Source organism: Geotrypetes seraphini, chromosome 1, assembly GCF_902459505.1.
Source record: "Geotrypetes seraphini chromosome 1, aGeoSer1.1, whole genome shotgun sequence".
In the NCBI taxonomy this organism is placed as follows: Eukaryota; Metazoa; Chordata; class Amphibia; order Gymnophiona; family Dermophiidae; genus Geotrypetes; species Geotrypetes seraphini.
The window spans coordinates 477,457,550-477,471,416 of record NC_047084.1 but is presented as its reverse complement, the minus strand read 5'-3'; the positions used below and the strand labels follow the sequence as shown (position 1 = coordinate 477,471,416).

Genomic DNA, 13,867 nt, shown 5'->3' with positions numbered 1-13,867 from the left:
ACAGGTGGGCTTAGGGATGTCAGTGTAGGGGCATTTTATCTGGGAGGAGGTTCCGGCAGGAGGAAGTTGGAAATCTCTCCTGCCGCTTATCTTTGGGAGGGGGGGTTCTCTGGCAGGAGGGACTGGGCATCCCTCCTCCCGATGATCTTTAGGGGGTGGCGGCAGAAGGAATTGGGCACTCCTCCTGCTGGGGAGGAGGGGCTTCGGGGGTTCCGGCAAGAGGGACTGGGCATCCCTCCTGCTGGGGATTGTTTTTTTTTTAATTCTTTATTCATTTTTTAATGTTACAACAAGTGTAGCAATTAAACTCATATGAACTTAAAGATACACACTTGATTAACTCTCATATAAGCATAAAGTTTAACATTTCATTACATTCAATTTTATTTTATTTATTTATTTTAAAGGCAAATACCTGACATTAAACAAGGAAATGTCTTTGGAAGATTCTTGGGCAAAAAATATTTATCACTGTTTGAAACAGAGATTTTCAGAGGACACAAGAGAAACAAGATACTTCATTAACACCTTCAGTGTCACTCACTAACATGATTTTTCTCAATATATTAGGTTAGGGTTGTCCAGAAAAACCTAAAGTTGGAAAAACTGTGCGAATAGAAGTTTTTTTTCCCATGAATTTGACTGTGCTTGATCAGAAAGTAAATTTAAAAAATTTTTTCAAGCACATCCTAGGGTCACTCAAAGCCACTGATTAAATAAAGCTCTGCTTTTCTTAAAATTTGCTATTATTTTTGCTTCTGGTTATTCTAGTCCTCTAAATTTTCTCTTCATTTTGCCTCTTCCCTCCACTGGAGTTCCTTTCTACCCTAACTCTTGTTAACCGTGTCGAGCTTTACGAATGTAGAGATGATGCGGTATACAAACCTAAGGTTTAGATTAGATTAGATTAGATTAATGGAGCAAATTTTTGGGTAATACGCTTCACCCTCCTGATTCGCGCTTTTAAGACTTGTGACTTTGGTTATTCGCAAGATTTTTTAAACCCGGAACCACCCCCACCTCCCGAACCTCTAAACAACTTACCTGGTGGTCTAGTGGTGAAGCAGCGCTCTTCCTACGCTCCTGCCTCATGCAGAGCCGTTTACAAAAATGACTGCCGAGTTCCCGTGGTCTTACGAGACTACAGCGGGAACTCACGGCAGCCATTTTTGTGGATGGCTCTGCATGGGTCAGGAGCGTAGAAAAAGTGCTGCTGCCCCGCTTCACCGCTAGACCACCAGGTAAGCTGTATAGAGGTCTGTGAGGTAGGAGGAAGGTGGGAGAGAGGTCTGGGAAGCAGGAGGGAGGTGGGGGTGGGTCAGAGTCGGCCCTAAAAGTTATTTGCGTTTTTTTATATTCGCGGGCCGGGGGGAAGTGTATAGCTATAAGTTATGTTTTCACAATCAGTAATGATACATTGATAAAGACATTTTATGCAAAAAAATCTAGCAGTATTTTATTAAATGAATCTTCAATATCTGTACTAAATTGTAGAAAATAACAGAAATTTAACATACTTCACTAATAGCTAAACACGTACATGTATTTTCCCCCCATCAGCTGAGCCAACAGGATGCCCCAAAGCCACAGTTTTGAGGAATCCTGCCAGCTCATCTGATCAGGGATTACCTTGCCAAGATCAGCTGATGGCAAGGGATCCCTCAGCAAAGATCAGGCAGATGCGATTCTCTAAACGACGCCAGTGACATAGGCACCGGTTAGAGAATCGGAAGGTTGGGGGGGGGGGGGAGGATGTTAAGGCGTCTTTTCTTTAAGACAAATGCGATTCTGTATAGGGAGCCGGTGTGTGTTCTCAGCCACTTCTTTGGCCGCTGAGATCGGCATCCTATACAGAATCAGCCCCATACTGTATTTCACAAATCTGTGCCTTCCTGAAATTATGCTTGTGTGTGTCCTACTTGTTTAATTTGATAAAGCTAGCAAATAACTTTCTGCCACAAAGGCTTTTTTTTAAACTCCAAATCTGAGGGAATCATGTTAAAAATACAATTGTGTATCTCAAAAGAAAGAGAGCAAAATACATTTATACATATAAACATAGGTACAAATACATTCTAAACCCTTACCTCACCATCAGGACCCAAACCAGATCCCATTCCTTCAGCATTTTCTTCAGCCTTCTGCAAAGAATACAGATTTCTATTACATGCAAGACAGTAAAATACATACAAATTTGTGTTTATTAAATGTGTTATTATTCTTAATACATTTGCATCTCAAACAGAATTTTCTAGGCTCTAATAAAGGGACAAATATACAATATTCTGCCCACCGCCCAGACACAAAGGCATCTTCTTTGTGTTTTACATGTGGAAATAGGTGCTTATAAAATTGCAAGGCATCTTCTTTGTGTTTTATATGTGGAAATAGGTGCTTATAAAATAGGTTTGTACTACTGAAAAACAGAACATACTTTTACATATAGGCATTCCAAGAAAGCACAGTTACTTACCGCAACAGGTGTTATCCAGGGACAGCAGGCAGATGTGGGTGACATCATCCATGGAGCCCCGGTATGGACAGATTTAAAAGTGCATCGCCACTTTAAGAAGTTGAGAAAGTTCATAAACTGTCTGAACCGCTCATGTGCGAGTGCCTTCTCACCCGACGTAAGAACATAAGAATAGCCTTACTAGGTCAAACCAATGGTCCATCAAGCCCATTATCCCTTTCTCACGGTGGCCAATCCAGGTAACTAGTACCTGGTCAAAACCCAAGGAGTAGCAATATTTCATGCTACCGATCCAGGGCAAGCAGTGCATTCCCCCATATCTTTCTCAATAACAGACTATGGACTTTTCCTCCAGGAACTTGTCCAAACCTTTCTTAAAACCAGCTACGCTATCCGCTCTTACAACAATCTCTAGCAATGCATTCCAGAGCTTAACTATTCTCTGAATGAAAAAAAAATTTCCTCCTATTGGTTTTAAAAGAATTTCCCTATAACTTCATCGAGTGTCCCCTAGTCTTTATAATTCTTTAAAAAAAATAAAAAATAAAAATATTGAATTTTAAAGCCAACAAAAATGCAATACAGTATCCACACAAACAATATCAATCATATATGCATTTACAATCAATCAAAATCCATACAAAAATTTTTTTAAAACCCACCCAACCAATATTTCACAAGGGATTAAAACCATGACAGAAATTCCCCCCCCCCCACCTGCCCCCTCCCTGGGTGTGTATGTATTATACCAACAGAAATAAAGGAAATTACAACTATAATGAATCTCTATAAAACGTCAAGGGGCCCCAAATTAACTTGAATCTCTTAGTATGTCCCAGCATATCCGCATTCATTTTTTCAAATCTATAACTTAAACATAAACTTGCCCACCAAAAATTAAAGTTAAGGCAATCCCAGTTATTCCAATTGCGAGTAACCATTTGTATGGCTATCCCGGTCTTTTCCAAGCTAAAGAGCCCTAACCGTTTTAGTCTTTCCTCATATGAGAGGAGTTCCATCCCCTTTACTATCTTGGTCGCTCTTCTTTGAACCTTTTCCAGCACCACTATATCTTTCTTGAGATAAGGAGACCATAGTTGAATGCAATTTTCCAGATAAGGTCGCACCATGGAGCGATATAGGGGCATTATAACATTCTTAGTCTTGTTAATCATCCCTTTTCAAATAATTCCTAGCATCCTGTTTGCTTTTTTGGCTGTCGCCGCACATTGGGCGGAAGGTTTCATCGTATTGTCTACGATGATACCCAGATCCTTTTCTTGGGCACTAATCCCCAAGGTGGACCCTAGCATCCGGTAACTGTGATTCAGGGTATTCTTCCCAATGTGCATCACTTTGCATTTGTCCACATTAAATTTCATCTGCCACTTGGACGCCCAGTCTTCCAATTTCCTAAGGTCCACCTGCAATTTTTCACCATCCGCATGCGTTTTAACAACTTTGAACAGTTTAGTGTCATCTGCAAATTTAATCACCTCACTCGTCGTCCCAATTTCCAGATCATTTATAAATAAGTTAAATAGCACTTGTCCCAGTACAGAACCCTGCGGCACTCCACTGTTTACTCTCCTCCATTGAGAAAAATGACCATTTAATCCTACTTTCTGTTTTCTAGCTGATAACCAATTCCTAATCCACAACTGAACTTTGCCACCTATCCCATGACAGTTTAATTTCCTGAGGAGCCTCTCGTGAGGAGCTTTATCAAAAGCTTTCTGAAAATCTAGAAACACTTATCAACCGGCTCACCTTTATCCACATGTTTATTCACACCTTCAAAGAAGTCAAGCAAATTGGTGAGGCAAGATCTCCCTGGGCTGAATCCATGCTGATTCCGTCTCATTAAATCATGTTTGTCTACGTGCTCCACAATTTTATTTTTTATAATTGTTTCTACCATTTTTCCCAAAACTGAAGTGAGGCTTACTGGTCTGTAATTTCCCGGATCTCTTCTGGAGCCCTTTTTAAAAATTGGCGTAACATTGGCCACTCTCCAATCTTCTGGTACTTCAGACGATTTTAGTGGCAGGTCACAGATCACTAACAACAGGTCAGCAATTTCATGTTTGAGTTCTTTTAGTTCCCTGGGATGTATACCATCCTGTCCTGGCGATTTATCACTTTTTAAGTTGTTGATGTGGCTTAGTATCTTCCAGATTCACTGAGATTTCTTTCAGTTCCTCCGCATCATCACCCTTGAAAACCATTTCCGGTTCAGATAGATCTCTTACATCCTCTTCCGTAAAGACCGAAGCAAAGAATTCATTCAGTCTTTCCGATATGGCCTTATTCTCCCTGAACGCCCCTTTTGCTCCTTGATCATCCAATGGTCCCACAGATTCCCTCGCAGGTTTTCTGCATCTGATGTATCTAAAAAAATTGTTACGAGTTTTTGCTCTTTTGCAAGTTTCTCTTCACATTCTTTCTTAGCTGTCTTTATCAATGCTTTGCATCTAACTTGCCAGTGCTTGTGTTTCTTCTTATTTACTTCATTCGGATCCTTTTTCCATTCTTTAAAGGACTTTTTTTGGGCTCTAATAGCCTCTTTCACTTCACCTTTTAACCACGCTGGCTCTCGTTAACTCTTCTTTCCACCTTTGCTGATATGTGAAATACATCTGGTCTGGGCTTCCACGATGGTATTTTCAAATAACTTCCACGCCTGGTTTACAGTCCTAACCTTTGCAACTGATCCTTTTAGCTTCTTTTTAACCATTTTCCTCATTTTATTATAGTCACCCTTTCAAAAATTAAACGCCCCTACAGTAGATTTCTTTTGCGATGTTACTCCTGGTATCAGCTCAAATTTGATCACGTTATGATCATTGTTTCCCAGCGGACCCAACACAGTTAACTCCTGTATTATGTCTTGCATTCCACTAAGAACCAAATCTAAAATAGCACCCCCTCTTGTTGGTTCTTTAGGAGGCTCATCATAATCTAAGGACTCAAAATATTCAGCACTGAAAGCAGAATCAGCTTCTAGTTTGACTGGTAGCTCTTTGCTCAATGCCGAATAAACTTAGTAAAAGAAAGACTCTCAATAGATTTAGCCCTTGGTGGAGACTGTTGTAGAGACTTTTCCGAGGTAGTGTCATAAGCCTCCATTGTAGATTCAGGTAAGTTCTCAGCTGAATAAGATTGCAAGTCAGAGTAATAAAAGAGTTTTGGTGAAAGAGTGCGTCGAGAAGATCGATGCTGACGTTGAGCCTGGTGTCGATCCAATAATGATGAGTCCAGAAGTGACACTCTTTTACGCTTCAAAGATCATGAATAAGAACGATGTTTAATGGACTTGGAGCGTCGAGATGAGGAGGAAGATCGACGATGTCTCAATGAACTGGAGCAGGGCCTTGATGGAGAACTAGACCTGCGATGCTTATGCTTGGGTGTAGACCATCTGCCACTCTGGAAAGCCACTGTCGATAGCACATAACCTGGTAGTCTTATTCTCAGGCTGGACCGGTACCAAAGAAGTCAGTGTTGGTGTAGAGTTTAAACGTTTATGTTTATTTTAAGATTTGATATACTGCTCCTGCATTTTACTGACCTAAGCGGTTTACAATGTATCAAACTAAAATGAAACTAGGTACTTGAGAAAAACTTCCCTATCTGTCTTGAAGGTTCACAATCTAGCTAAAGTACCTGATTAAAATAAAACTATGTAATACATTTCTAAGATCAAAAATCAAAGAAATAGGAGGGGGGAGTGGCCAAGATGGCGGCACTAAGCGGGAAGCGTTGAGAACGCTCCCACCGCCAGATGAATTTCCTGCTACCGACAATGCCGCATACAAAACGAAAAGGTACAGTGAGGGTGCCTACCTCTTCAACACCCTTGCCTGCCTTGATCCAGCTAACGTTGGAGCAGTCCTTCCTGGCAATTTGCTCAGGATTTGGTGAGTTAAGCCCTGCTGCAAGAGTGAGTGGAGAGAACTCATTATCGCTGGGGCAGGAGATCTCACTCTCGCCGGCACCTGCTGTCCCGCCTCCCTGTCCGGCTGACACTGCTGCTCAGGAAGTGGAAGGAAGGGAGGCCAAAGTAGCACCCGACGCTCCCGCAGAGAGAGGTTCCCTGGCAGATAAGCTTCTGCCGATGCACACCAGCGTAGGAGAATCGTTCTCCTCCAACAAGGACACCCTGTCAGCTATCTTTAAGACGCTGTAGAAACTGGATGTTGCCACAACGAAGACGGCAGAAGAGGTAAAGGCTCTTTGAGCCAAGTTGGATAATGTTACAAAAACTATTGAACAGATGAATGTTGAGACTAAAAGCTCACTCAAGAAGTTGCAAATTGATGTACAATCATTAAATGACTATAAGAATACTGCAATAAAAGACAGTATCTTTTTGCAAAGGAGATTACAAAATATAGAAAACTATAACCGCAGACTGAATGTGAGAATTTTGAATTTTCCTAAATCTCCTGGAATTCTACCATATGATGTGCTTAAAAAAATATGTGATGGAAATCCTTGGTTATTCTTCAGAATTCACTCCCTCTTTGAATAAAATATATTATCTTCCATCAACTATTAAAAAATCTCAGGAGGCTATGGAAAAGGAAAATGTTCAATCTGCTCAACTGTCACAGCTTGATTTAAAGAACATATAAGCTATACTTGAAGAATCTATTTCTGAGTCAAAGTTGAGAGCAACATTATTGATATCTTTTGGTTTTCAACAGGACATGGATGCATTTATGAAACTATACTTTAAATTTTCTAAAAATTTGTTTTATGGTAAAAGAATATGAGCGTACCTAGATGTGACAAAAATCACCCAAGAAAGGAGGAAACAGTTTTTGTCTTTAAGACAAGATATCTCTGGGTGCATCTTGTCTTCTGACATATCCTTGTAAATGCATTATAAAGTACTCCCAAATTAAGTATGTGTTCTTTTCACTGGATCAGTTAAAATCCTTTTTGGAGCTGAAAAAGATAGCTTGATGAAGTGTGTACAGGTGCAATGAATAAGTAGTGGCAATTTGTGAATTAGTGTTAAGGCTTACCTATAATTTTTATGTTAATTGAAATTATTCTCTCATAATATTTAGGCTGTACTCCCCTGTTAATTGTGGTCTAAGGAAGTCAGTAAAATTATTCCACTTTTACATTTTTGGATTTATATTAATATTACTTTACTGTATTTCTGTAACAAGAAGTTCTTTTCTTGTAAAAATTTGATGAAAATATAAATAAAAGGGAAAAAAAAATCAAAGAAATAGAAAATAGAAATAATGAAAGAAGATAAAAAATAAAATAAAACAACTTTAAGAGGTAGAAAAGTTACTGACTTGGAAAAGCGTATTGAGCTTTTCAGGAATGAACGCACCAGTATCTTTGGCCTTTCTGCCGGTACGTACCATCAGTGTCGCATCTTACCTCAGAGAGGGTGAACTCAAAGAGGATGACTTGATGTAGGAGAGGCAAGATGCAATAGAGGTTGTCACATGGTTGGCACCAAGGGACTCGATGCAAGGGTGACCCGAGAGACCTGTTGGGAAGTTGGCGGCTTACCAGATGGAGCGATATCTTCCGACGCTGGTGTCCATGTCTTCGACGTCGAAGGTTATGACATTTTCTCTGTGTCCATGCCGATGCCAAACAATTTTCCTTGCTGAAGTTTGTGGCTCTTAATGGAACATTTCTGCAGGGTAGAGCACCGAGCACAAGAATCTACACGGTGCTCCAGGACAAGGCACTACAAACACCAACTGTGGGGATCAGTGATGGAAATTGGCCCTTGGCACCTGCAGCACTTTTTAAAACCCGTTAACGGCCAGGACATCGAAGGAAAGAGCACCTCAGCCAAATCAAACTCAATGGCTGAGGAAAAAGAAAAAGTCCTCATTGGGCAAAGCCCGTGAGGTGAAAAGAGAGGAAAAAAAATTTCCCCGCTCTCTCTCTTTTCTTTTTTTTTTAAATAAACTTAAAAATTAAGTAAATTTAAGAAAAGAAGAAGAACGCGTGAGCAGGAAGGCAAAATATAAAAAGTTGAACAGCATTCAAAAACACGATTTCTTAGCTCCATGAAAAACTAAGAACTGAGGTACCGCGAACCTACGCCAGGTAGGAAGGCACTCACACATGCACAGTGCGCAAACTTTCTCAAGTTCTTAAGTGGTGATACACTTTTAAAGCTGTCCGTACCGGGGCCCCATGGATGATGTCACCTATATATGAAAATATGCTGCCTGTTTGTTCTGGAAAAATTATTCATTACTTCTAGACAAAAAGGACAAAACAAACATCCAGCAAATACAGTGGCTTAAAATCATCTCTGCATTCTTCTCTGCAGAAGAAAGAAGAAGAACTTTATTAATGTGGAATGAAAAGATGACTTTGGATAAAAAGGAAGGGACTGTAATCAAAAAAAGCTATTTTGGTGTATTGAAAGAAAGGATCCCTGCATGATAAAAGTATACAGTATAATTCCAAAATTATCTAGGCTGATGAGATGGCTAAAATGATAGCATTTTAAAGGTAAGGTCCTTCAATGCTGATCTCAAACAGTTCAAAAAAGGAGGAAGCCTCAACGATTTGAGCTCCAAATTCAGACTCCACTCAGGAAAGAAGAATACATTGAACACAGAATGTATCCCATAACACCTCCATTGAGGAAGTGAATCACATCTATTATCTCTTGTGAGGCATAGATCTAAAAGGCCTCATTGAGAAGCCTGGAAGGTCCCTGAATAGCTCCTTTCCTGTTGCCTCCAAAGAAAGGGTTACGAGCTTGAAACAAGAGCACTGAAATGACCTCACATCTCTATTTCTTTGTCTCAAGAAATCTCGGTATTGAGGATGTGTGCTTTGAAGATGATCTGGGTATGCCCTCAAGCAACCTCAAGTCCTTTACCAACTTTTCCAGATCCTCACTAAAAAGTAGCTTATCCCTAAATTGTAATCTACTAAGACAAACCTTGGAAGCAGAATCTATCAACTATTTACACACCCACAAATGACATCTTAAAAAGATAGCCAGAGTCATACTTCTCACAGATTCTAATCAAGTCATACAGGGCAACTAGATGAGCAGTATCTAAGGAATCTTCCTCTTTGGCTCTTTACACCAGATCTTTAACAACAAAGACAAGCCCTTGAAACAGAGGAACTGCAGACAGCAACCTGGAGACCTAGAGCAGAAACAAACTCCTGCCTTCAGCAAGGATTCCAGTCTGCAATCCTGAATATCCTTTAAAGTCAACACCCAGCCCCCAACTTGGACAGTGTCTTCTTGGTAACTGCCATTAAAATGCATAGATGACGGTGCTTTAGCTTGTTCTTCTTGAACAGCAAAAGATAAAGCTTAATCATAATTCTATTGACTTGAAAACCCAATGCATAAGTATTCCACTCTGCAGAAATAAGAGCCTATATGGTTTATGTATTGGAAAAGCTTTGAAAGGCTTCCTTGTTCCAAACAGGATAAAATCTTCTATAGAATATGTATCTTGGACAAGAGTCACAGAAATTCTTAGAGCTTTCAGGGTTCTAGAAATTTGTGTCAGGAACTCTTCCTTTGAGAATAGCCTGAATAATTGTCTCCCTCTTCCACACGGTTTCACCTTCTTCAAACTGTTTTAAAACAGAGCTAGTTCAAGTCTCCACAAAATCCCCCCAGTTCTAAGACTGTCACCAAGATGTTAAACTAAGACCCCCCCAAAAAAATCTTCTAGATTGCAAACACCTTTTCTTAAGTCCCGAGGAACCAAATGTTTTTCCAGAAATAGAGAGGGAAACTTCTGGTGATTGATCCTTCTGAGAGCATTTCAAAAGAAAAGCATTGTGGAGCAGCAACACAAACAGAGAAAATTGAAGTCCTGCCCCAAGGGATTTCCCTATGACTCCAGATGACTACAAAGGGTCTACAGAGTCCTCTGAGGACTGAAGGAACCTTCCCCAATGTCTTTAATTCATATTTTGAAGGCCAATGTTTCTCAGAAAGAAAATGGCAGTGCCTGCCTCAGAGGAAAAGTGAGACAAAATGGCTGACCTACTCAAGATTTCAGATCTAGAACCTCCTGATTGCCCTAAACCAATCCTCTTGTTGCCTGCTGGACTCTCTCCACAATATGGACTCTACATGGCCCACCAGGACAAAAGGTACAAAAGCAGTGTGTTAGCCCTCATAGTAGGAACAGCACTTGGCACACACTCTACTGGGGTCTCCACAGTACTGTGAGCCCAAGCTTCTCTTCTAGCGCACCCATCACAAACAGCAAAAGAGGGGGGGCGTGGCTTGAGAGCACTGGTGAATGGACAGGTAATTGAGTAGCTCCATCTTTCCAGGCAACTTTTTATTGATTTTTGAACACAAAAGTGAAATTTTTTTTAAGAGGAAACAATTTTCTCTAAACAATATGGCCACATCTAAACAAATTAACCTTGAAATAGCATTTTCAGGTGGAAAGTCAAAAAGGAGCAAGCAGGATCTGCCGACACCATCCAGGATGCCTTTGCTCGAAGACTCCCCTGATAAAATCGATATGAGGGAGGAACTAAAAAATATCCGACAATTACTGCAGAGCAACCGCAGAGAAACTTGCCATGGTAATAGAAGAAGTAGCAAACTTATCTAATAAAATTGATGGAATTACTGTCACGTTGGATAACTTAGAGAACCGAATGGAAAGGGCAGAGTCAGCTGTTTCAAACTGTCAAAAAAATCAAAAAATTATACAGGACTTCAGTGCAAATTGAAAATTTGGAGAACAGAGCACGAAGAAGAAATGTAGGCTCTTAGGGCTCTCTGAAAATTTGGAAGGTAAAAATGTAGTGGCTTTTATTGAAATGCTCATTCCTAAATTGATACCGTTATCTTCTAAATTTCCATTTGAAGTGGAAAGAGCCCATAGAATTCCTGTAAAACGGACCAACGGTTTTACTGGTCCCAGGCCATTAATATTTTGCATCTTGAGGTTTCAACAAGCATTAGAAATTCTCCAATTTGCAAAACAAAATAAAAACTTAAACTACAAAGATGCAAAGATTTTAATGGTCCCTGATTTTGCAAAGAGAACCGCTGACACTAGGAAACAATTTCTGCAATTACAATCCCAATTAAAACAGCTAGGGGCTCAGTATGGTCTTTTTTTCCCAGCTGTTATGCGGGTAACATATCAAAATAAAACATCACATTTTGATGATCCAATTAAATTAAAAAAATATATCTCGAATAAGTGGCGCCAATGGAATGAAGATTACTATTATTACTATTCAAATTAATACGAATTAAGGACTGTGGTGGATTGACTGACTCTTGTCTTATTTAAATGGATTTTATTAATAATCTGACTAAAATCTAAAGACTCAATGATCGCCAGATATTTTGGATTGCAGGAAATGGTCTTATTTTAATTTCAATGACAATCTACATTCTGGTGATGAAAGATCTTTTAAGCAATGTTTCATTGATAGGAAAGGGTTAAAAAAAATTGACAGTTTAACAGTGAAGCGAAGTATGGAATTCTAATTTACTGTAATCTGATTGGATAGTTCTTTCCTGTCCCGCCTCAATTTTTTACTTCCTGCAACAACGTCATAGGATAGTGGTGGAAAGAGGATGACAAGGCAGTGGCTGCTGCCAGAAGGATTCTGGGCTGTATAAAGAGAGGCGTAGTCAGTAGAAGGAAGAAGGTGTTGATGCCCCTGTACAGGTCATTGGTGAGGCCCCACTTGGAGTATTGTGTTCAGTTTTGGAGACCGTATCTGGCGAAAGACGTAAGAAGACTTGAGGCGGTCCAGAGGAGGGCGACGAAAATGATAGGAGGCTTGCGCCAGAAGACGTATGAGGAGAGACTGGAAGCCCTGAATATGTATACCCTAGAGGAAAGGAGAGACAGGGGAGATATGATTCAGACGTTCAAATACTTAAAGGGTATTAACGTAGAACAAAATCTTTTCCAGAGAAAGGAAAATGGTAAAACCAGAGGACATAATTTGAGGTTGAGGGGTGGTAGATTCAGGGGCAATGTTAGGAAATTCTACTTTACAGAGAGGGTGGTGGATGCCTGGAATGCGCTCCCGAGAGAGGTGGTGGAGAGTAAAACTGTGAATGAGTTCAAAGAAGCGTGGGATGAACACAGAAGATTTAGAATCAGAAAATAATATTAAAGATTGAACTAGGCCAGTTACTGGGCAGACTTGTACGGTCTGTGTCTGTGCATGGCCGTTTGGAGGAGGATGGGCAGGGGAGGGCTTCAATGGCTGGGAGGGTGTAGATGGGCTGGAGTAAGTCTTAACAGAGATTTTGGCAGTTGGAACCCAAGCACAGTACCGGGTAAAGCTTTGGATTCTCGCCCAGAAATAGCTAAGAAGAAAAATAAAAATAAAAATAATAATTTAAATTGAATCAGATTGGGCAGACTGGATGGACCATTCGGGTCTTTATCTGCCGTCATCTACTATGTTACTATGTTACTATGAATAAATAGCAGTCACATAATATTGTGATTGACTGAACTTTTCCGTATCTACATCAATTGGATTACTGCTGTCTGTCTACAGTAGCGTCATATGACAGTTAAGGAAAGGGGCGAATAAATGACAGACACATACTGGTGGTTTCAACAGAACTTTTTCAGGTCTGCACCAATTGGGTTTTCACTGACTGTCTGTTTATACATGATTGGTGCAGAAGAGCGAGTTAGGTTCAATGCCAAAGGAAGTTCCTTGTCTGACACACCTGTATTTATTTCCTGAGAAGATTGTCACTATTAACTGATTTTTAACGGTTGCAACAATCTTTTGGTATTTCAAAATTTCAATTTTATAAATGATTGCAACTGAAGCAGGCTATTCAGAAAGGGTTCCCCGAGTGGCGTAATTTGAAAAATTACTATAGCTTGCAGATCCTCTGTTTTCAGACAGACATGCTAGGACATCAAGCCGCCAGGTGGTATAAATTAATATCTGAACTTGTGATTAAGAAACCCAAAAACGCTCTTAGAGACATTTGAAGCATTGAGATTAAGCAGTATATTTCTGCATCTCGATGGCCACGTATTTGGTCTTGGAAGATGAGCGTCAGCATCTATAAAACAAACTTGGTTTCTTTTTTTGTTACATCGTTCTTTTTGGACCCCGGTTAGATTGAATAAGTTAGATAATTCTAGGTCTAATAGATGCTGGCACTGTCATCTAGACATAGGAACATTGGATCATTTATTGTTTTATTGCCCTAAGATACTGATTTTTTGGAAGTCGATTTGTGGACATATTAGTAATATTTTAGAATCTGCGATCCCTTTGACTTATGAAGTAGTGATTTGTGATATTGTGTTGCATGTAAAAGATCCCTTAGACAAATATAAAAAAAGTCTCTTTTTAATTATGACAAGTACAGCTGTACAATTGATTACACACAAC

At 39.9% G+C, this 13,867-nt stretch overlaps 1 protein-coding gene across 6 annotated transcripts in view; it reads right to left on the bottom strand.

The window, feature by feature from the left end:
- The window catches only part of SMARCA2 (SWI/SNF related, matrix associated, actin dependent regulator of chromatin, subfamily a, member 2), a 604,189-nt gene that overhangs the window by 427,661 nt on the left and 162,661 nt on the right, over positions 1-13,867 (bottom strand). For all 6 annotated transcript variants that reach the window (XM_033925235.1, XM_033925226.1, XM_033925254.1 and 3 more), the window contains exon 11: positions 2,088-2,141. In XM_033925235.1, coding sequence (XP_033781126.1) covers positions 2,088-2,141 — 54 coding nt within the window. The remainder of the gene's footprint in view (positions 1-2,087; positions 2,142-13,867) is intronic.